The 23238-nt window shown below is 47.2% G+C and overlaps 1 protein-coding gene across 2 annotated transcripts in view; it reads right to left on the bottom strand.

Moving 5' to 3' along the window:
* LOC147096519 (uncharacterized) overlaps positions 1–23238 on the bottom strand; it is a 69780-nt gene that overhangs the window by 24563 nt on the left and 21979 nt on the right. For both annotated transcript variants that reach the window (XM_085974133.1, XM_085974132.1), the window contains exons 3-6: positions 22894–23163; positions 12462–12575; positions 11793–11894; positions 5505–5633 (exon numbers count right to left, since the gene is read on the bottom strand). In XM_085974133.1, the coding sequence (XP_085830259.1) occupies positions 5505–5633; positions 11793–11894; positions 12462–12575; positions 22894–23163 (615 nt within the window). The remainder of the gene's footprint in view (positions 1–5504; positions 5634–11792; positions 11895–12461; positions 12576–22893; positions 23164–23238) is intronic.

The following is a 23238-nucleotide window of genomic DNA, read 5'->3' as shown; positions in this document are numbered from 1 at the left end:
TCAGCGAACATCCCCACTTCTGACATTATGTTGGAGGGAAGGCCATTGATGAAGCAGCTGAAGATGGTTGGGCCCAGGACACTGTCCTGAGGAACTCCTGCAGCGATATCCTGGGGCTGTGATGATTGACCTTCAATCACCACAACCATCTTCCTTTGTGCTAGGTATGACTCCAGCCAGTGGAGAGTTTTCCCCCTGATTCCCATTGACTTCAGTTTTACTAGGGCTCCTTCATGCCACACTCAGTCAAATTCTGCCTTGATGTCAAGGGCAGTCACTCTCACCTCACCTCTGGAATTCAGCTCCTTTGTCCATATGTTTGGACCAAGGCTGTAATGAGGTCGGGAGCCGAGTGGTCTTGGCGGAACCCAAACTGGGCTTCAGTGAGCAGATTATTGGTGAGTAAGTGCCACTTGAAAGCACTGTCGACAACACCTTCCATCACTTTGCTGATGATTGAGAGTAGACTGATGGGGCGGCAATTGGCCGGATTGGATTTGTCCTGCTTTTTGTGGACAGGACACACCTGGGCAGTTTTCCACATTGTCGGATAGATGTCAGTGTTGTAGCTGTACTGGAACAGCTTGGCTAGAGGCATGGCTCGTTCTGGAACACAAGTCTTCAGCACGACAGCCGGGATGTTGTCGGGGCCCACAGCCTTTGCTGTATCCAGTGCGCTCAGCCGTTTCTTGGTATCACATGAATTGAATTGGCTGAAGACTGGCTTCTGTGGTGGTGGGGACCTCAGGAGGAGGCCGATATGGATCATCCACTCGGCAATTCTGTCTGCAAACGCTTCAGCCTTGTCTTCTGCACTCATGTGCTGGACTCCACCCTCATGGAGCCTCCTCCTCCCGTTAGTTGTTTAATGGTCCACCCCCATTCACGACTGCAGAGCTTTGATCTGATCCGTTGATTGTGGGATCGCTTAGCCCTGTCTATAGTATGCTGCTTCCGATTTTTAGCATGCATGTAGTCCTGTGTTGCAGCTTCCCCAGGTTGGCACCTCAGTTTTAGGTACACCTGGTGCTGCTCCTGGCATACTCTTCTGCACTCCTTATTGAACCAGGGTTGGTCCCCTGGCTTGATGGTAATGGTAGAGTGAGGGATATGCTGGGCCATGAGGTTACAGATTGTGGTGGAATGCAATTCTGCTGCTGCTGATGGCCCACAGCGCCTCATGGATGGCCAGTTTTGAGCTGCTATATCGGTTGTGTATCTATCCCATTTAGCACGGTGGTAGTGCCACATAACACGATGGAGGGTGTCCTCAGTGTGAAGATGGGACTTCGTCTCCACAATGACTGTGCAGTGGTCACTGCTACCAATGCTGTCATGGACAGATGCATCTGCGACAGGTAGATTGGTGAGGACGAGGTCAAGTAGGTTTTTCCCTCGTGTTGGTTCTCTCACCAACTGTCGCAGGCCCAGACTGGCAGCTATGTCCTTAAGGACTCGGTCAGTAGTGGTGCTACTGAGCCACTCTTGGTGATGGACAATTGAAGTCCCCCCACCAGAGTACATTCTGTGCCCTCGCTGCTCTCAGTGCTTCCTCCAAGTGGCCCTTCCTGACTGTATGCCACTACCCCTGGTGGGTCTGTCCTGCCAGTGGAATGGTGATGGAGGAGTTTGGGACATTGGTTGAAAGGTATGATTCTGTGAGTAGGACTATGTCAGGCTGTTGCTTGACTAGTCTGTGGGACAGCTCTCCCAATCTTGGCACAAGTGCCCAGATGCTGGTGAGGAGGACTTTGCAGGGTTGACTGGGCTGGGGTTGCCGTTGCTGTAGCCAAGGTTGATGCCGGGTGGTCTGTCCGGTTTCATTTTTATTATTTTGTATCGTAGCAGTTTGTTCTAACTGAGTGGATGCTAGGCCATTAAGAGTCAACCACATTGCTGTGAGTCTGGAGTCACATAGGCCAGACCAGGTAAGGACGGCAGATTTCCTTCCCTAAAGGACATTAGTGAACTAGATGGGCTTTTATGACAATCCGGTACTGATACTAGTAATTTATTTAATTAACTGAATTTCAATTCCCCAGCTGCCGTGGTGGGATTTGAACTCGCGTCTCTGGATCATTTGTCCAGGCCTCTGGATTACTAGCCCAGTGACATTACCACTACACTACCCTGCCCACTGCTGCCAGGGTACCGGGCATTGACCTGGATGATACACTGCCGACTGTCACACACCAGCTGGACATTGAGGGTGTGGAATCCCTTTTGGTTCCAGTACCTGGCAAGGTTGAAATGCGGCGCCAGCAAAGCAATGTGCGTGCAGTCAATGACACCCTGCATGCAACAGTGGACTGCAAACAGCGAAATGTTGCGGATATCTCCAGCAGCAGCCCGGATGGAGCCAGACGCATAAAAGTTCATAGCCACGGTCACCTTCACAGCCACTGGCAATGTGACTCTTGCCCTGCTTGGAGGTTGGAGTTGTGGCTGCAGTAGTTGGCAGATTTCAGTGAGGACCTCCTTAGTGAAGCACAGACATCTCAGACATTGGTTGTCACTGAGGTTCAGGTCAGAGAATTGCTGCCTGAACACCCTGGGCAGATATGGCCTCCTGTTGAGAGCCCTTCTCCCCCTCCCTCTTCTAGCAGCTTGTCCTGCTCTGAGTGGCATCTGCTCATTCTCTCACTCATGTTTGATTGTAAGAGGATGGCCTACTGGTGCAGCTGTGTCTGGATGCAACTGGTCTGTGCAGAAACCTTGAATCCAGCAAAAAGTACTTCAGCACCTGCCACACCATTCCATGTAGACGTTTAAACATAGAAACCTAGAAGATAGGAGCAGGAGTAGGCCATTCGGCCCCTCGAGCCTGCTCCGCCATTCAATGAGATCATGGCTGATCATCCAAATTCAGTACCCTGTCCCTGCCTTCTCCCCATATCCCTTGATCCCTTTAGCCTTAAGAAATATATCCAACTCCTTCTTGAATATATTTAATGAATTGGCCTCCACTGCCTTCTGTGGTAGAGAATTCCACAGGTTCACCACTCTCTGGGTGAAGAAATTCCTCCTCATTTCTGTCCTAAATGGCCTACCCCTTATCCTTAGACTGTGACCCCTGGTTCTGGACTCCCCGACCATCGGGAACATCCTTCCTGCATCTAGTCTGTCTAGTCCTGTTAGAATTTTATAAGTTTCAATGAAATCCCCACTCATTCTTCTAAACTCCAGCGAGTACAAGCCCAATCAACCCAATCTCTCCTCATACGTCATTCCTGCCATCCCAGGTATCAGCCTGGTGAATCTTCGCTGAACTCCTTCCATGGCAAGAACATCCTTCCTCAGATAAGGCGACCAAAACTGCACACAATACTCAAGATGTGGTCTCACCAAGGCCCTGTACAACTGCAGCAAGACATCCTTGTTCCTGTACTCAAACCCTCTCGCTACGAAGGCCAACATACCATTGGCCTTCTTAACCACCTGCTGCACCTGCATGCTTACCTTCAGCGACTGGTGCACAAGGACACCAAGGTCTCGTTGCACTTCCCCATCTCCCAATCTATTGCCATTCAGATAATAATCTGCCTTCCTGTTTTTGCCGCCAAAGTGGATAACCTCACATTTATCCACATTATACTGCATCTGCCATGCTTCTGCCCAATCACCCAACCTGTCCAAATCATCCTGGAGTTTCTCGGCATCCTCCTCACAGCACACACGCCCACACAGCTTTGTGTCGTCTGCAAATTTGGAGATATTACATCTAGTTCCCTCGTCTAGATCATTAATATATATTGTGAATAGCTGGGGGTCCTAGCACTGATCCCTGCGGTACCCCACTAGTCACTGCCTGCCACTCGGAAAACGACCCGTTTATTCCAACTCTTTGCTTTCTGTCCACCAACCAGTTCTCTATCCAAGTCAATACCTTGCCCCCAATCCCATGTGCCTTAACTTTACACGCTATATGAGCTTAAGAGAGGGCGCCAGCTGGAGCGTGGCACTCCAAAATGGCAGCGCGGGCATCAAATTAACGTTGTATGCTGATTGACGCCATGATCTGCCTGCTCGGCATACTTCCTGACATGAATCAACTGAGCGGCCTGCGGGTGGCGCTGTCCAGGGAGAGTATAAATACTCGGGCACGGGCCCAGCTTGCGCAGGACATTCTTAACAGGAACTAGTGAAGGACACAACTAGACCTCCATGCTGTAAAACAGTTTATTGAAGCTTTGTTTAACGCTTGGACCAAGTGCCTAGTAGTTTTCTTATGTCACTTCCGTCAGACGTTAACTGCGCAAGCGATAACACCTTTACCAAGATGGTGTCTGGCATGCTTTGCATCAGAAGTGCGCGCGCATGTAATTTTGGATCCTTAATGGCACTCGTAGCGCCCAAATAACGGGCGCTACCAAGCCCAACTTCTTGCCAAGTGTGTCAGAGTTTTAGGGATCTCCATTAGGTCTGTTCTCTCACAGACCAGCAGTCACCAGTGTCCTGACCCCACTTACAGTGGGATAGTGAGAGAGTGCGCCATGGAGCCTGCTCTCCCTCATGGCAGCAGCACAGGAGAACTCACAGGACTATCCCCTCAGTTGCCTTCAGACGTGGGAGTTAGTCTGAGGATCCAAATTTGCAGGCCCATCCTATCAATTAGTGCCCTGAGAGGAGGAGTACACTCACCAAGAGGATCACTACGAAGTGGTTTTAACACTGCTCGAGCAACAAGAGGTCGTGCGTGGAAATCCCACCACCGAAAATTGTGAAACTGAACTCAATACGTCTGGTAAATAATGGGCTGGCACCAGGAAACTAACCATGAAAAGTGTTGGATTGTTGCAAGAAACACAACTGGTTCACTAATGTCCTTCAGAGAAGGGGGTCTACCACCTCTATTTGGGCTACATGTGACTCCAGTTCTTCACTACATAGTTAATGCCTAATGCCCTCTGAAGTGACCCAGCAAGCCACTTAGTTGTAATCAATTTCGACCAAACTCAAATAAGAGGGAAAAAAATGTGATTGAACCTACAGCAGTGGGCTGAAATCCATCGCCTCCGACACTGGGGCCCGGTGGCTGCAGTGGGTATAATCTACGGAATCCAGTGCAGCAACTCACCAAAGTTATTTAACGCACATTCCAGCCCCGTGAGCTCTACCATCGAGAAGTACAAGAGCAACATTGTCATTGGAAAACTAGCTCCAACTTCCCTTTAGCCACACATCATCCTGACTTGGACATTTATTGCTGATTCCTTCACCGCCACTGGGTCAATGACCCGGAATTCCCTCATTAACACCATCATCGCAGCACAATCGACAGAAGGCCTTTTCAAACTGGTCTCTTCTCCCGGGGTAAATGTCATCGGAGTGCAAATGGGGTGAGAATCCATGGTCCATCCCAAATTCTGGTCTCCGGGTGGATCCGCCCTCCCCTCCCTGGAATTTCAGCTCCCCAGGATTCCAGGGCGAAACTTATGAGCTGGGGGAAGAGGGAAAATACCGGAAAAAATAATCACAAACAAAATGTTACTGTTCAAACTTACGCTTCTTTATCAAAAATGATCTTTTGAGCTGATATTCAGGAAGCAGATAAAGGAAGAGAAGATAAACAATCATTGCTGAAACCAAGAGAAATCCAATCCCTGCGATAGCTCGGTATGCTTTGGGGTACTCTGGAAAAGGACAAAATAAAGAGTGTGTGAAATGAAGAGTGCATTGAGCAATAGCAAAATACTGCGGATGCTGGAAATCTGAAATAACAACAGGAAATCTGAAATAACAACAGAAAATGCTGGAAATACTCAGCAGGCCAGGCAGCATCCGTGGAGAGAGAAAGAGAGTTAACATTTCAGGTCTGGGACCCTTCATCAGAACTGGAAAAAGCTGGAGATGTAACAGATATGAAGCAGGTGCAGAGACCAGGGTGTGTGGGAGGGGGGAGGGGAGGAAGGAATTGAAGGAACATACTGTGAAAATGTTGCAAATGGGAATGGCAAAACCATGCAGCATGAAAAATGGGGGCAGGGGTTATAATCTGAAATTGTTGAACTCGATAGTGAGTCCGGCAGGCTGTAAAGTGCCTGATCGAAAGATGAGGTGCTGTTCCTCGAGTTTACGTTGAGCTTCATTAGAACAATGTAATAGGCCGAGGGCGGAGAGATCAGAGTGGAAGTGAAGCAGAGAAACATAGAAACGTAGAAACATAGAAGATAGGAGCAGGAGTCGGCCATTCGGCCCCTCGAGCCTGCTCCGCCATTCAATGAGATCATGGCTGATCATCCAAATTCAGTACCCTGTCCCTGCCTTCTCCCCATATCCCTTGATCCCTTTAGCCTTAAGAAATAAATCTAACTTCTTCTTGAATATATTTAATGAATTGGCCTCTACTGCCTTCTTTGGTAGAGAATTCTACAGGTTCACCACTCTCGGTGAAGAAATTCCTCCTCATCTCAGTCCTAAATGGCTTACCCCTTATCCTTAGACTGTGACCCCTGATTCTGGACTCCCCGACCATCAGGAACATCCTTCCTGCATCTAGTCTGTCTAGTCCTGTGAGAATTTTATACGTTTCAATGAGATCCCCTCTCATTCTTCGAAACTCCAGCGAGTACAAGCCCCATCATTCCAATCTCTCCTCATACATCATTCCTGCCATCCCAGGTATCAGCCTGGTGAATCTTCGCTGCACTCCTTCCATGGCATGAACATCCTTCCTCAGATAAGGCGACCAAAACTGCACACAATACTCAAGGTGCGGTCTCACCAAGGCCCTGCACAACTGCAGCAAGACATCCTTGTTCCTGTACTCAAACCCTCTCGCTACGAAGGCCAACATACCATTTGCCTTCTTAACCGCCTGCTGCACCTGCATGCTTACCTTCAGTGACTGGTGCACAAGGACGCCCAGGTCTCGTTGCACTTCCCCTTCTCCCAATCTATTGCCATTCAGAGAGATTGGGTCGATTGGGCTTGTACTCGCTGGAGTTTAGAAGAATGAGAGGGGATCTCATTGAAACTTATAAAATTCTGGCAGGACTGGGCAGACTAGATGCAGGGAGGATGTTCCCGATGGTCGAGAAATCCAGAACCAGGGGTCACAGTCTAAGGATAAGGGGTAAGCCTTTTAGGACAGAAATGAGGAGGAATTTCTTCACCCAGAGAGTGGTGAACCTGTGGAATTCTCTACCACAGAAGGCAGTAGAGGCCAATACATTAAATATATTCAAGAAGGAGTTGGATATATTTCTTAAGGCTAAAGGGATCAAGGGGTATGGGGAGAAAGCAGGTACCGGGTACTAAACTTGGATGATCAGCTATGATCGCATTGAATGGCAGAGCAGGCTCGAGGGGCCGAATGGCCTACTCCTGCTCCTATCTTCTATGTTTCTATGTTTCTATCGTGGTTCTGTGAGGGAGGGGAAGGGGTGAGAGCAGAAGTGCGGGAAATGGAACGGACACAGTCAAGGGCAATGTCAACCACAGTAGAGGGGAATCCTCAGTTGAGGAAAAAGGAAGACTTGTCGTAAGCACTGGTATGGAAGGTGGCATCGTCAGAACAGATGCGGCGGAGACGGAGAAACTGGGATAATTTCCACCCTTCCCTCACCTTCACATGGTCCATCTCCGACTCTTCCCTTCTCTTTCTTGACTTCTCCCTCTCCATTTCTGGCGATCGGCTTTCGACAAACATCCACCACAAGGCCCTCGACTCCCACAGCTACCTGGACTACACTTCCTCCCACCCCGTTTCCTGTAAGGACTCTATTCCATTCTCCCAGTCTCCGCTGCGTCTGTCCTGACGATGCCACCTTCCATACCAGTGCTTCCGACATGTCTTCCTTTTTCCTCAACCGAGGATTCCCCTCTACTGTGGTTGACATGGCCCTCGACCGTGTCCGTTCCATTTCCCGCACTTCTGCTCTCACCCCTGCCCCTCCCTCCCAGAACCACGATAGGGTTCCCCTTGTCCTCATCTTCCACCCCACCAGCCTCCGCATTCAACAGATCATCCTCCGCCATTTCCGCTACCTCCAACGTGATCCCACCACCAAACACATCTTCCCCTCACGTCCCCTTTCAGCATTCTGAAAGGACCGCTCACTCCGCCACACCCTGGTCCACTCCTCTATCACCCCCAACAGCCCTTCTCCTTCACCTGGCACCTTCCCGTGCAAGCGCAGGAGATGCAACACATGCCCTTTTACCTCCTCCCTTCCCACTGTCCAGGGCCCCAAACACCCCTTCCAGGTGAAACAGCAATTCACTTCTACTTCTTGCAATTTAATATACTGTATTCGCTGCTCACGATGCGGTCTCCTCTACATTGGGGAGACCAAACACAGATTGGGCGACCGCTTTGCGGAACATCTCCGTTCAGTCTGTAAGGGTGACCCTGAGCTTTCGGTCGCCTGTCACTTTAATTCTCCGCTTCATTCCCACTCTGATCTCTCTGTCCTCGACCGATTACATTGTTCCAATGAAGCTCAACGTAAGCTCGAGGAACAGCACCTCATCTTTCGATCAGGCACTTTACAGCCTTCCGGACTCTCCTAAACCACGCCCCCCCCCCCCCCCCCCCGTCTCCGCACCTGCTTAATATCTGCTACATTTCCAGTTATTTCCAGTTCTGATGAAGGGTCCCAGACCTGAAACGTTAACTCGGTTTCTCTTTCCACGGATGCTGCCTGGCCTACTGAGTATTTCCAGCATTTTCTGTTGTTATTTTAGTGCATTGAGCAGATTGTGTAACAGAAGATTAATGGCTACTTGTCGGAGGAAAACTTGGTCTTCAAGATTAATTGTAAGCCTCGACTGGTCTCAGAGTGAGAAGTTTGTGGGTTCACGCCTCACCCCGGGGCTCGAGCACCTAACCTAGGGTGACACTTCAGTGCGACACTCCCTGAATACAGCACTGACTTTCGGATGAGATGTTAAGCTGAGGTCCATCTGCCTCTTTTGATGGACGTAGAAGGTCCAATGACACTAACTGAAGAGCAGGGAAGTTCTCCTGGCCAACATTTACCCCTCAACTAGGACAACCAAAACCAGATGTGATGTTTGAGACCTTGCGTGCAATTTGTGTGCTGTGTCTGACTACATAACAACAGTGACTACACGCCAAATGGAATCAATTGGCTCTAAAGTGCTTTGGCACATCCTGAGGATGTGAAAGGTGTTCTATAAATTCAAGTTCTCTCTTCATTAGAATGCTTCTATAATAAACATTTTCATTGAGATGAAAACATACCACAGGAAAAATGTCCCACTGCCTGCTGTTAGAAATGTCATGTAGACCTCAATACTAATAGCAATGAATGTACAATTCCACTATTAGTGTCACACCACAGTGAATTTGTCCACCAAGGCACAAACATTAGCTAGGTGTCTTATTGTCCTCTGGCCCATAATGAGTTGGATAATAACAACAGAAGACGCTGGAAAAACTCAGCAGGCCAGGCAACATCCGTGGAGAGAGAAACCGAGTCAACGTTTCAGGTCGAAACCCTTCGTCAGGACTGAGAAACAAAGCACAGGAAATGAAACCGATTAAAAGGCCAGTTTGGGGGGCTGGGAAATGGGGGATGAAAGAACAAAAGAGAAAGGAAGAGACATTAAGAGGTATTCAAAACCAGACGAGATGGTGATCGGACTAGTGGAGACAAAAGACGGCTCTAGATTAGGTGTGAAATGCGCTGGCAGAATGGGAGACAGCTGCTGTGTGGGAGAGAGAAAAAGGGGGAAGGGCACAAAACAAAGGTGTGGATAGAAAATACATATAAAAATGTAATGGGGCCGAGGTTATGATCTGAAATTGCTGAACTCGATATTGAGTCCGGAAGGCTGTAAAGTGCCTAATCGGAAGATGAGTTAGATAATGTTCAGTGTAAATCATTATAATCATTGGCCCAGAAATTCGGGTCGGGGGTTCCCGCGGGATCAAGCCCCCGACCTGCACTTACCTACCGCGCCGGCCGTTGAGCTGTGGGCTCCCGTGGGATTCCGATCCTGGGCCTCCTCCAACTGCCGGCGCGCAGTGCTTGCGTATCCCAGGGGCGCAGTTAGTTCGATGCGTCCCCTGGGATCACGTGGGCCATGGGCAGCCAATCGGAGCAGGGAATGCTCCATTCATAAGTCTGACAGGAAGAGCTGTCAAACCTATAAATACTATAAGCCCCAAAACATCACTAAAACTTCAAATACATTTTTTTTTAAATCACATTTTTAAAATAACTATAAATTACATGAAATAACTATTTTAAACAATGATATAAATTTTTGAAAAAATTAATTACATTTTCTAACAGGTCTAAAAATAAACGTACCTTTCTTTAAAGTATTTAAAAATAATAAACCTGTGGGAAAAAATGTTTTAATTTTAATTAATTCACCACTTACCTTGTTAAAAACAGGCCTTGTGCCTGCCTTTTAAAAGTGTAACTGCTGGAGACTTACCCTCCCGGAGAAACCTGCAAAAAAACGTAAGTTCGATGCGCACGCGCTGCCTCTCCGGCGCACGCGTTCCACCTGTCAACCCCTTCTTTCAGGGGAATGGAAGTGCCGGTTTCCCGCACATGCACGAAACCGGCACTTTCGTTGGGCCTACGGGTGAGTACCCCGTGCGTACTCGCGCGTTGGGACCCAAATTTCTGGGCCATTAACCTCAAACAAGGGAAAAAGTGGTCAGGCTCCTGATACTTTCAGGTTGGTACTTGGTGGGGGCGCGCGGGGTGGGGTGGGATGGGTTATATTGCTTATGGCTCCAAAGGGAAGATCCACATTGCTTGGTGTGGTGTACACGAGACACCCTGACTGCTGCAGCTCCTGTATGTTGGTGATGGGGCTTCACCACAACAAAGAGATGCATTTTCCTGCCATCAGGAGTGAAGGTTGTGCCAGATCAGGAGAATCACTAGATTTGGCCAGCTCCTGCACAAAGGCCTTCCAATAACTAAAAGACAAACTCCACCTCAACCAACAGGGCTCAGTTAGTCATTCAAGAGCATCTTTATGATTTAATTAGGGATACCCAACAGAGGAAATAGTCAAACACATCTGATTAAAAATCATGCCCTAGAAATTGGAGCACGCCTAAAGAGGCTGGTGGCAAGAGCATGGTAAATTGGTCCTCCAGCCTCATTCATTCATTATCGGTGAGCTGCAGGCGCCCCTCGTGGCTCCAGAGGCAGCTCACCGGTCCCGGGATGCACCAAGATCATAATGTGTGCCCCAAGGGTGGGGGGTCGATGGGGAGAACTGTAGTCGGCAGCGGTCCTTGGGTTTCATGTGAAGCCAAGAGCATCACACCTGCCGTAGACGCACTCTCACCCCTCGGGTCAGAGGGTGTGAATTCAGGCCCACTGCAGACACGAGTTCATTATCTAGACTGACATTCCAGGGCAGTATTGAGGGAGTGCTGCATTATCAGAAGTCTTGTCTTCCAGTTGGGCCATTAAGGTGAGACCCAGTCTGTCATGGAAAAGATCCCTTGGTACTATTTGAAGAGCAAATAATTGCCCGGGCCAATGTCCTTCCCTCAACCAACATCACCAAAACAGATGGCCTGGTCATTCATACATTTGCTGTTTGCTGTGGTTTGCCTACATAGCCACAGAGACTACACCACGTGCTTTGGGATGTCCCGGGGACTTCATAAGGCGCTATATAAACGCAAGTTTTGCGTTCTCCTTTCACAACTGCTGGGACAGCGGGAAGGTGGGTTGGAGGGACCATGGTCTCTTCCTGCCTTCAGACTTGCCATGTTTCTGTCTGATGAACGGAATAGAAATGTGGCTGGAGTGTGAATTTAAATACAAACAAAACAGGACACTCACCTGGATCAAGCATACAGAACAGGGCTGCTGTCAACTGAAAGATAAAGGAGAACATTTGGAAGAGCACAAAAACAGCAGTGAGCTGCATGTGTCGCTTGTGAACTAGAAATACAAACAAATGGAAGGAGATTCAGTTCACAGAATATCAATAATCATAATCAGAATCAACTTTGTCATTGTTAGTGCACAAGTGCAGTACAACGAAATGTAGGCTTGCGGCTCCCGAGAGTGTACATTTAGATTAAGACATTTAAACATTCAACATTCATTTGGCTTGTAATACATTAACATAAACATAACCACAATAAAGTGCATTGGCAGATGTGCAGGCTTTAGAGTTTATTTGTGGAGTTCAGTAGGATGACAGCCCTGGGAAAGAAGCTGTTCCTAAATCTGGTCGTTCGGGTGCGAATGCATCTGTAGCATCTCCCAGATGGCAGGGGGGGCGAACAGACCGTGGCTGGGGTGGGTAGGGTCTTTGATGATGGACCGTGACCTCCGTAAACAGCGTTTCTGGTATATGTGCTCTATGGTCGGTAGCCGGGTGCCGGTAATGCGTTGGCCAGTTTTGACTACCCGCTGCAGGGCTTTCCGGTCAGTTAAAGTCTGAGAAGATTGTTAAGTGCACAGGCTTGTGATATAATAGGAAGCAGAGAAAGTGCAGCTTACCTCTGTAAGTTCTCAGGGCAAAGAAGATGAAAACTGCTGCAGCAAAGGATGTTGACGTGCTAACCAGAGCAATGACCGATGCCATGAGGGACAATTCATGGAGTAACAGCAATCCTGAAACATGAAACTGATATCAATCGATCACAGCACAAATCACGGAAATATATGTCACAGCCCAATGTAACATGAAGACAGCAGTCACTACCTGGGCTTATTCATTCCATTTTGCTGTTTACAATCTTATCCTTGCCGCTTTATTAACTTGTTTTACTCATCATTGCAGGAGAGGGATTTATACATAAGAACGTAAGAAATAGGAGGAGTCGGCCATTCATCCCTCGAGCCTGCTCCGCCATTCAATAAGATCGTGACTGATTTTCTACCTCAACTCCACTTTCCCACCCTATCCCCATATCCCTCGATTCCCTAAATATCCAAAAATCTATCAATCTCTGTCTTGAATATACTCAACGACTGAGCCTCCACAGCCCTCTGGGGTAGAGAATTCCAAAGATTTACCACCCTCTGTGTGAAGAAATTTCTCCTCATCTCAGTCCTGAATGGCCGACCCCTTATTCTGAGACTGTGACCCCTGGTTCTAGACTCCCCAGCCCGGGGAAACATCCTCCCTGCATCTACCCTGTCGAGCCCTGTAAGAATTTTGTATGTTTTTATGAGATCACCTCTCATTCTTCTAAACTCCAGAGAATATAGGCCTAGTCTCCTCAATCTCTCCTCATAGGACAAGCCGCCCATCCCAGGAACCAGTCTGGTGAACCTTTGTTGCACTCCCTCTAAGGCAAGTATATCCTTCCTTAGGTAAGGAGACCAAAACTGTACCCAATACTCCAGGTGTGGTCTCACCAGGGCCCTATATAATTGCAGTAAGACGTCTTTACTCTTATACTCAAATCCTCTTGTAATAAAGGCCAACATACCATTTGCTTTCCTAATTGCTTGCTGTACCTACATGTTAACTTTCAGTGATTCCTGTACAAGGACACCCAGGTCCCTCTGAACACCAATATTTCCCAATCTCGCACCATTTAAAAAATACTCTGCTTTTCTATCTTTCCTACCAAAGTGGATAACTTCACATTTCTCCACATTATATTCCATTTGCCATGTTCTTGCCCACTCACTTAGCCTGTCTATATCCCCTTGAAGCCTCTTTGCATCCTCCTCACAACTTACATTCCCACCTAGCTTTGTGTCATCATTATACCATTTAGTCTTACATCCAAGGGTACATTTCTTCTTCGGTAATAGCCAGAAGAGCCAAGGGCGGCTAGCAGAAGCGCTGCTGCGGTTTCCTTTCCTTGTTCCCAAACAAATCCGTGCCGGAGGCAGGCCTCGGCTGGGAGGATGCCCGGGCCATGCTAATGGACATTTGGACCCTCTACTTTCTTTACAGGCAGAGCACCTGCCTGGTGCCCAGTGGGATAGGAAAGAAAAATCATCAGTTTTAGTATTTTAGTGAAGGATTCATTTGTCAGGGCCCAGAGATTTATTTCCTGTTTCTTAAAAGTGATACTCTGCTAATTGCTGCTGTGCTGTGATTTGCTGAACTTAGAGACACTCCCACATGTTCCGAAATCTTCACGTTTGACGACAAATAGGTCTGTTAGAGACCCAAATTTCCAACAAATGAATATTCAACCCCAAAGAGTCTACTGCTGAGACAGAAAACTTGGAAGTATAGTGAACAGTGAGGAGGATAGTGATAGACTTCAAGGGGACATAGACAGGCTGGTGGAATGGGCGGACACGTGGCAGATGAAATTTAACTCAGAAAAGTGCGAAGTGATACATTTTGGTAGAAAGAATGAGGAGAGGCAATATAAACTAAAGGGTACAATCCTAAAGGGGGGTGTAGGAAGAGAGACCCCTGGGGGTACGAGTGCACAAATCGTTGAAGGTGGCAGGGCAGGTTGAGAAAGTGGTTAGAAAAGCATACGGGATCCTGGGCTTCATAAAAAGAGGCATAGAGTACAAAAGCAAGGAAGTGATGATGAACCTTTATAAAACACCGGTTTGGCCACAACTGGATTATTGTGTCCAATTCTGGGCACCGCATTTGAGGAAGGATGTGAAGGCCTTAGAGAGGGTGCAGAAAAGATTTACGAGAATGATTCCAGGGATGAGGGACTTCAGTTACATGGATAGACTGGAGAAGCTGGGGTTGTTCTCCTTGGAGCAGAGAAGGTTGAGAGGAGATATTTGATAGAGGTGTTCAAAATCATGAGGGGTCTGGACAGAGAGAAACTGTTCCCATTGGCAGAAAGGTCGAGAACGAGGGGGACACAGATTGGCAGAAGAACCAAAGGCGACATGAGGAAAAACGTTTTTACGCAGCGAGTGGTTATGATCTGGAATGCACTGCCTGAAAGGGTGGTGGTGGCAGATTCAATAGTGCCTTTCAAAAGGAAGTAGTGAGACCACACCTTGAGTATTGTGTGCAGTTTTGGTCGCTTTATCTGAGGAAGGATGTTCTTGCCATGGAAAGAGTTCAGCGAAGATTCACCAGGCTGATACCTGGGATGGCAGAATGACGTATGAGGAGAGATTGGGTCGATTGGGCTTGTACTCGCTGGAGTTTAGAAGAATGAGAGGGGATCTCATTGAAACTTATAAAATTCTGACAGGACTGGACAGACTAGATGCAGGAAGGATGTTCCCGATGGCGGGGAGTCCAGAACCAGGGGTCACAGTCTAAGGATAAGGGGTAGGCCATTTAGGACAGAAATGAGGAGGAATTTCTTCACCCAGAGAGTGGTGACCCTGTGGAATTCTCTACCACAGAAGGCAGTGGAGGCCAATTCATTAAATATATTGAAGAAGGAGTTGGAAATATTTCTCAAGGCTAAAGGGATCAAGGGGTATGGGGAACAAGCAGGGACCGGGTACTGAATTTGGATGATCAGCCATGATCGCATTGAATGGCGGAGCAGGCTCGAGGGGCCGAATGGCCTACTCCTGCTCCTATCTTCTATGTTTCTATGAATGCACCAATTTGGCATTACATAAGTTAAAAGTGGGTTAAAGCCACTTATTCTTCTTGGAGTTTGAGCTTGTTGCTAACTCAGGTGGATTGTTCCACCATTGCTTAGTCCACACTTTCTGACTATGATCCCTCCTACTCAAATAGGGAGCATCCATTACCAGCAGCAGCCAAGGAGATGGTGCCTGTTGCCACACGTCTCCTGGGACAACAATCTGCGATCCAGAGCAGATCTTTGGTCTACATCCACTAGCTGTTACAATGGAGCACAGCTAGGGAACCACTGGTCAAGCAGTCACAACTGTAGGGATCTCATGAATAGTCTAACATTGGGAACTGCAAAAATAGTTGCTTCCATCAGAGATATTGTTCTACTGCAGTCAATTCTCTTCCTGAATTATGGAAACCAGGCCATGTAGCGACTACAAATTGGTCTGGGGGAATTAATGGCAGCAGCCTCTGCCTTGATTTATAAACTAGGTGGAGTAGTTTGTGGTGGGCTTCTCTGCCCTTGGGTGTTGTTCCCGGAATAGCTCTAAGGCTCTGCTGAAGGCTTCTACAGGCCTCAGGATCTCTGCGTTGCACAGCTCTTTCGTGTCAAGCCCATCAAAGAAAGTTCCCTCTCTTTGCAGATTTGACCCCAGGATGAACATCACGGGTCTAATGAACAGAACCGGCACAGGCACAATGGGCTTCCTTCTGTGCTGTATTTTTTTTAATTCGTTTATGGGATGTGGGCGTCGCTGGCAAGGCTACCATTTATTGCCCATCCCTAATTGCCCTTGAGAAGGTGGTGGTGAGCCGCCTTCTTGAACAGCTGCAGTCCGTGTGGTGAAGGTACTCCCACAGTGCTGTTAGGGAGGGAGTTCCAGGATTTTGACCCAGCGACGATGAAGGATCGGCGATATACTAAGTCAGAGTGGTGTGTGACTTGGAGGGGAACTTGGAGGTGGTGGTGTTCCCATGCGGCTGCTGCCCTTGTCCTTCTAGGTGGAAGAGGTCGCGGGTTTGGGAGGTGCTGTCGAAGAAGCCTTGGGGAGTTGCTGCGGTGCGTCTTGTAGATGGTACACACCGCAGCCATGGTGGTGGAGGGAGTGAATGTTTAAGGTGGTGCCAATCAAGCGGGATGCTTTGTCTTTAGTGTTGTTGGAGCTGCACTCATCCAGGCAATGATTTGGATGATGGGACCAAATGTAATTTATCCAAGTTTGCTGATGATACAAAGCTAGGTGGGAATGTAAGTTGTGAGGAGGATGCAAAGAGGATTCAAGGGGATATAGACAGGCTAAGTGAGTGGGCAAGAACATGGCAAATGGAATATAATGTGGAGAAAATGTGAAGTTATCCACTTTGGTAGGAAAAGTAGAAAAGCAGAGTATTTTTTAAATGATGAGAGATTGGGAAATGTTGGTGTCCTTGTACATGAATCACTGAGTTAACATGCAGGTACAGCAAGCAATTAGTATGTTGGCCTTTATTACAAGAGGATTTGAGTATAAGAGTAAAGATGTCTTACTGGAATTATATAGGGCCCTGGCGAGACCACACCTAGAGTAGTGTGAACATAAGAACATAAGAAATAGGAGCAGGAGTAGGCCAATCGGCCCCTCGAGCCTGCTCCACCATTCAATAAGATCATGGCTGATCTGATCCTAACCTCAAATCTTCTATCACTCTCCATCCCACCCGAACCCATGTGATCTCCTGGGAGAGGCGAAAAACCAGATAAAAAACCCAATGGCCAATTTGGGAGAAAAATTCTGGGAAATTCCTCTCCGACCCATCTAGGCGATCGAAACTCTTCCAGGAGATCACTCTGTCCCTATATTTTCTACAGTACTTACCTTCTGTAAAGGCGATCTCCACCCCAGCCAGGAACAGGAATAAAACCATCTCCTGAAATCTAATACAGAATTAGAACACAAGAAGTAGGAGCAGAACCAGGCTACACGGCCCCTGGGCCCGCTCCGCTACCCACAGGGCCATGGTCGTTCCGAACCTAGACTCATGTCCAAATTCCTGCCCGCTCCCCGTAACCCTTAATTCCCAGGAAACTATCTATTTCTGTTTTAAATGTATTTAATGATGTAGCTTCCACAGCTTTCTGGGGCAGCAAATTCCACAAACCTACCACCCTCTGAGTGAAGAAGTTTCTCCTCATCTCAGTTTTGAAAGAGCAGCCCCTTATTTTAAGATTATGCCCCCTAGTTCTAGTTTCACCCATCATTGGGAACATCCTCACCAAATCCACCCGATCCAACCCCTTCACAATCTTATATGTTTCAATAAGATCGCCTCTCATTCTTCTGAACTCCAATGAGTAGAGTCCCAATCTACTCAACCTCTCCTCATATGACCACCCCCTCATCCCCGGGATTAACCGAGTGAACCTTCTTTGTACTGACTCGAGAGCAAGTATGTCTTTTCTTAAGTATGGACACCAAAACTGTATGCAATATTCCAGGTGCAGTCTTGTACAGTTTTGGTCTCCTTACCTAAGGAAGGATATACTTGCCATAGAGGGAGTGCAAGGAAGGTTCACCAGACCTATTCCTGGGATGGGGGGATTGTCATAGAGGCGAGATTGAGTAGACTAGGCCTATATTCTCTGGAGTTTAGAAGAATGATGGGTGATCTCATTGAAACATACACAATTCTTACAGGGCTTGACAGGGTAGATGCAGGGAGGATGTTTCCCCTTGTTGAAGAGTGTAGAACCGGGGTCACGGTCTCAGAGTAAGGGGTCGGCCATTCAGGACTGAGATGGGGAGAAATTTCTTCACTCAGAGGGTGGTGAATCTTTGGAATTCTCTGCCCCAGAGGGCTGTGGAGGCTCAGTCGTTGAGTATATTCAAGACAGAGAGCGATAGATTTTTGGATATTAAGGGAATCAATGGATATGGGAATAGTGCAGGAAAGTGGAGATGAGGTAGAAGATCAGCCATGATCTTATTGAATGGCGGAGCAGGCTCGAGGGGCCAAATGGCCTACTTCTGCTCCTATTTCTTATGTTCTTTAGGGAAGGAAATCTGCTGTCCTTACCTGGTCTGGTCTATGCGTGACTCCAGACGCACAGCTGCCAGACTGGGCCTGCGGCAGGTGGTGAGAGTACCAACACGAGGGAAAAAGCTACTTGATCTCAATCTACCTGTCGCGACCTCTACCACCAAGATGGACAAGGGCAGCAAGCGCATGGGAACACCATCACCTGCAAGTTCCCCTCCGAGTTACACACCATCCTGACTTGGAATATATCGCCGTTCTTTTTATGGTCAAAATCCTGGAACTCCCTTCCCTGACAGCACTGTGGGAGTACCTTCACCACACGGCCTGCAGTGGTTCAAGAAGGTGGCTCACCACCACCTTCTCAAGGGCAATTAGGGATGGGCAATAAACGCTGGCCCTGTCAGTGACGCCCACATCCCACGAACAAATTAAAAATAAACGCGTCGGTTTTTGGTCCCATTCATTTCTCCAGTCCTAATTTCGTTAAGTTCATTCTCACTCGACTTTTCGTTCCCCACTGTTTCCGGAATTTATTTTGTGCCTTCTTACATGAAGACAGACACAATGGCCCAGAACTTGGTGTCGGGGGCTTGCCGCGCGTGCAAGCCCCCGACGTGCACTTACCCAGCGCGCCGACATCTGAAACCTGGCCCGCAGTGGATTTCCTGTCAGTGGCCCAGTTCTGATCTCGGCGCGCTGTGCTAACCTGACCCAGCGGCGTAGTTAGTGCGATGTGCCGGCTGGGATCAGGTGAGCACTGTTCAGCCAATCAGGGGAGGGGAAACTTCATTCATAAGTTTGATAGTAAAGACTGTCAAACTCATGAAAAGTACGGCACCCCAAAACACTACTTAAACTTTAAATAAAATTTTAAAAAACATCCCAATAATTAAATTAACTATGAATAACTTTAAAAAACTATTTTAAACAATTAATCAAATTTTTGAAAAAAATAAATTTTTTAAAAATAGTGTCTAAAACTAAACTTACCTTACTGTAGATTCTTTAAAAATAATAAACCTGTGGAAAAAAAAATTCTAAATTGTACTAAAAGACCACTTACCTGTAAAACTAAGTACTTACGTGTGGTTTTTCAATGCGTAAAAACCAGAGGCCTTTACACATGCGCAAATCTGTAAAAATACAGGAAATCCAAGTCGCACGCGCTGCCCAATACCGCGCATGCGTTCAGCCTCTTAACCCCTTGGGTCAGAGGACAGGAAATGCCGGTTTTCAGCGCATGCGCTGTGCATGCTGAAAACCGGCAATTCCTCCTGGCACACGCGTGAGTACCCTGTCCGTACTCACGCGTTGTGACAGGAATTACTGGGCCAATGTATTTGTTTAATGTCGCTACCATTTCCTATTCTCCATTATAATTTCTCCTTTCTCTGCTTGTCAGGGACCTACATTTACTTTTGCTAATATCTTCCTTTTTACATACCTATAGAAGCTTTTACAATCTGTTTTTATGTCTCTTGTTAGTTTACTCTCATGTTTTATTCTCTCTCTCTCAATTTCTTGGTCCTCCTTTGCTGAATTCTAAAATCCTCCCCATCCTCAGGCTTACTACTCTTTGCAACATTATAAGCCTCTTCCTGCAATCTAATACTAGCTTTAACTTCTCTTGTCAGCCACGGTTGGACCATTTTTCCCCATGGATTTTTTTATTCCTCGAGGGAATGTATACGTGAATTATGAATTATTTCATTAAATGTTTAAATTGTTGCCGTTGCTTGTCTACCGTCATATCGCTAATCTAGTTTCCCAACCCACCTTAGCCAACGTGCCTCTCATACCTTAACAGTAAACAGTTGTTTATCAGACTGGAGGAAGTATACAGTGGTGTCCCCTAAGGGTCAGCATTAAGACAACTGCTCTTTTTGATATATATTAACGATCTGGACTTGGGTATACAGGGCATAATTTCAAAGTCTGCAGATGACACGAAACTCGGAAATGTAATAAACAGTGAGGAGGATAGTAACAAACTTCAGGAGCATGCAGGCAGACTTGATGAAATGGGCAGACAGGTGGCAAATGAAGTGTGAAGTGTTTCATTTTGGTAGGAAGAATGAAGAGAGGCGCAATATGAACTAAATGGTACAATTTTAAAGGGGGTGCGGGAACAGAGAGGAAATTTCTTTTGTGCAGCGAGTTGTTGTGCTCTGGAATGCGCTGCCTGAAAGGGCAGTGGAAGCAGATTCAATAGTAACTTTCAAAAGGAAATTGGATAATACTTGAGAGTGAAACATTTGTAGAGGTATGGGCAAAAAATGGGAGTGGGACTAATTGGATAACTCTTTCAAAGAGCCAGCATAGTCACAATGGGCCGAATGGCCTCTGTAAGAACCGGGTTTTTCTGGTCCTCTTCTTGAGTTCCGTAGTACGAAGAATTCCAGGCTCGAGGGTTCGGAGAGTTAAAACATCATTTTATTCATTACTGTTCGGAGTGGTCACACAGCATATCGACAGTACATTCGTGTCCCGAGGGTCACACCGGGTTAGACACGTGGTGCCAGCATTTACGTCCCCGGGAGATGTCTGACCCTCTTGATGTTCCACACGCCTTCTGGCTAAGAGAGAGAGAAAATACCGGTGGGGAAGCCCCTATTATACCGTTGGACAAGGGTCACTACATCACTTCCCTGGCAACAAGTGTTTCCTTACATCACTTCCCTGGCAACAAGCGTTCTCCAATAAGGGATCACTCAAGCCCTTTCGGTTTGACCATGATCTGGTCTTCAGTCTGGCAGGCAAGTCCTGACTTGCCTCACTGCTGTGGGCACCGAACAATGGCTAGTCAATCATTGTCTAGTCAGCAGTTAGGCTTTTTCAGTGGCCCTGATCTGGTCGTTAGCACTTCGTTAACACTTGGCCTCAGGCTGAGGCAGATTCTCTCTGTTCTGCTAGCTTTTGCACTTTGCAAAGCTGGGGCTGCTTTTTAATCTAATTGATGTGCCTCAATAATCCCGAGACTCGATGTTAGCGAAACAAAACAAGGCTTTTATTAACTTAGAAGTGGAGAGAGGTATCTTCCCTGGAGGTCTGCAGTACTGGCTGTGAGGCCAGACTGAGCTGGCTTACATAGAGGCCAGGTATGGGCGGAGCCCTACACACAACACATTCCATACATTCCAATACACAATACAATGGTGAGGAGAAACCTGAAACCAACCACAGTCACAGGCAATACAATGGTAAGGGGGAACCTGAAACCAACCACAGTCACAGGCAGTGATGAATGGAATATTTCATCACACTAATCTAGACTTTTCTTGTGTGAAGCCATTTTGTGAGCCAATTCATTGCCCATTTTATTCCCATTTCCAAATCCAAACCATTTTTGTAAGCCAATTCATTGTCCATTTTATTCACGTTTCCACACCTCCTTCTACACTGTATCATTTTATGATTCTATTCTATGAGTCTAATTCTGCCATACGCTGGTCTGTGTATAAGGGAATATTCCACAGTGTGTTGGTGTGCACACAAGGTAATATTCCAGTCTTTTATTCTGGCTACATGCTTGTTATACATTACGCTGGTCTTGCATGAGATATCCTCTCAGGTTTACTGTCATTGGTCACACGTCCCATTTAATCCAGAGTTCATCTTTACTAACCAATAAGGTTGTGAGAGACCCCTCCGCAAGATCCTGCAAATCCATTGGCAGGATAGACGCACCAACGTCAGTGTTCTTGCTCAGGCCAACATCCCCAGCATCGAAGCTTTGACCACGCTCGATCAGCTCCGATGGACGGGTCACATTGTCCGCATGCCCGATACGAGACTCCCAAAACAAGCGCTCTACTCGGAGCTCCGGCACGGCAAGAGAGCCCCAGGTGGGCAGAGGAAACGCTTCAAGGACACCCTCAAAGCCTCCTTGAAAAAAATGCAACATCCCCACCAACACCTGGGAATCCCTGGCCCAAGACCGCACAAAGTGGAGGAGAAGCATCCGGGAAGGCGCCGAACACCTCGAGTCTCTTCGCCGGGAGCAAGCGGAAGCCAAGCGCAGGCAGCGCAAGGAGCGCACGTCAACCCAAGCACCCCACCCACCCGCCCCTTCAACCACCGTCTGCCCCACCTGTGACAGAGACTGTAGGTCCCGCATTGGACTCATCAGTCACCTGAGAACTCATTTTTAATGTGGAAGCAAGTCATCATCAGTTCCGAGGGACTGCCTAAGAAGAAGTAGTTATATACTGGCGACTGTGATCTTTGTTTAAGGTCTATCTGGCTTTAATGTTGAGTCAAACATTAAAGCCACAGTAATATGAATTTAATCCTATGGCAATATCAGAACATCACTTAAAACAAAATCTCTTTCAGGCTGTACAGGTAAAAATCCCACTGCACATCGCTCTTAAAATCCCTATCATGTAACACATTAACACTAAATAGGACCATTATAAAACCTACCTTCCAGAACAAGCAAATGGGAGTTCTTGGTTTGGCTGACCTTGTTTCTGATCACACAAGTAAGCGTCTCGCATGTTGAAAGTCCTTCAGTTTTAACAATCAGTGTTCTGTTGTCAAACGACATTTCGTAAGTTGCATCACTTTGAAGTGGTTTACCGTCTTTTATCCACCAGATTGCATTTGCTTCCCCATTTTTCACAACACAATTAAGAAGGACAACATTCGCTGCATGGGCGGGATTTTGAATTATCAACGGAATTAGTAAAATGTCTGTTGAAGGAGAAAGATCACATGAAGGCAATAATTGAACTTGGTGTGTTAGTCTTTAAACACTGTTCTGTTGGT

Source organism: Somniosus microcephalus, unplaced genomic scaffold (assembly GCF_052327205.1).
Source record: "Somniosus microcephalus isolate GS21.2 unplaced genomic scaffold, FLI_Smic_1.0 unresolved_chr1, whole genome shotgun sequence".
Taxonomy (NCBI): Eukaryota; Metazoa; Chordata; class Chondrichthyes; order Squaliformes; family Somniosidae; genus Somniosus; species Somniosus microcephalus.
The sequence above is the reverse complement of the archived record's forward strand: the minus strand, read 5'-3'. Positions and strand labels throughout refer to the sequence as shown.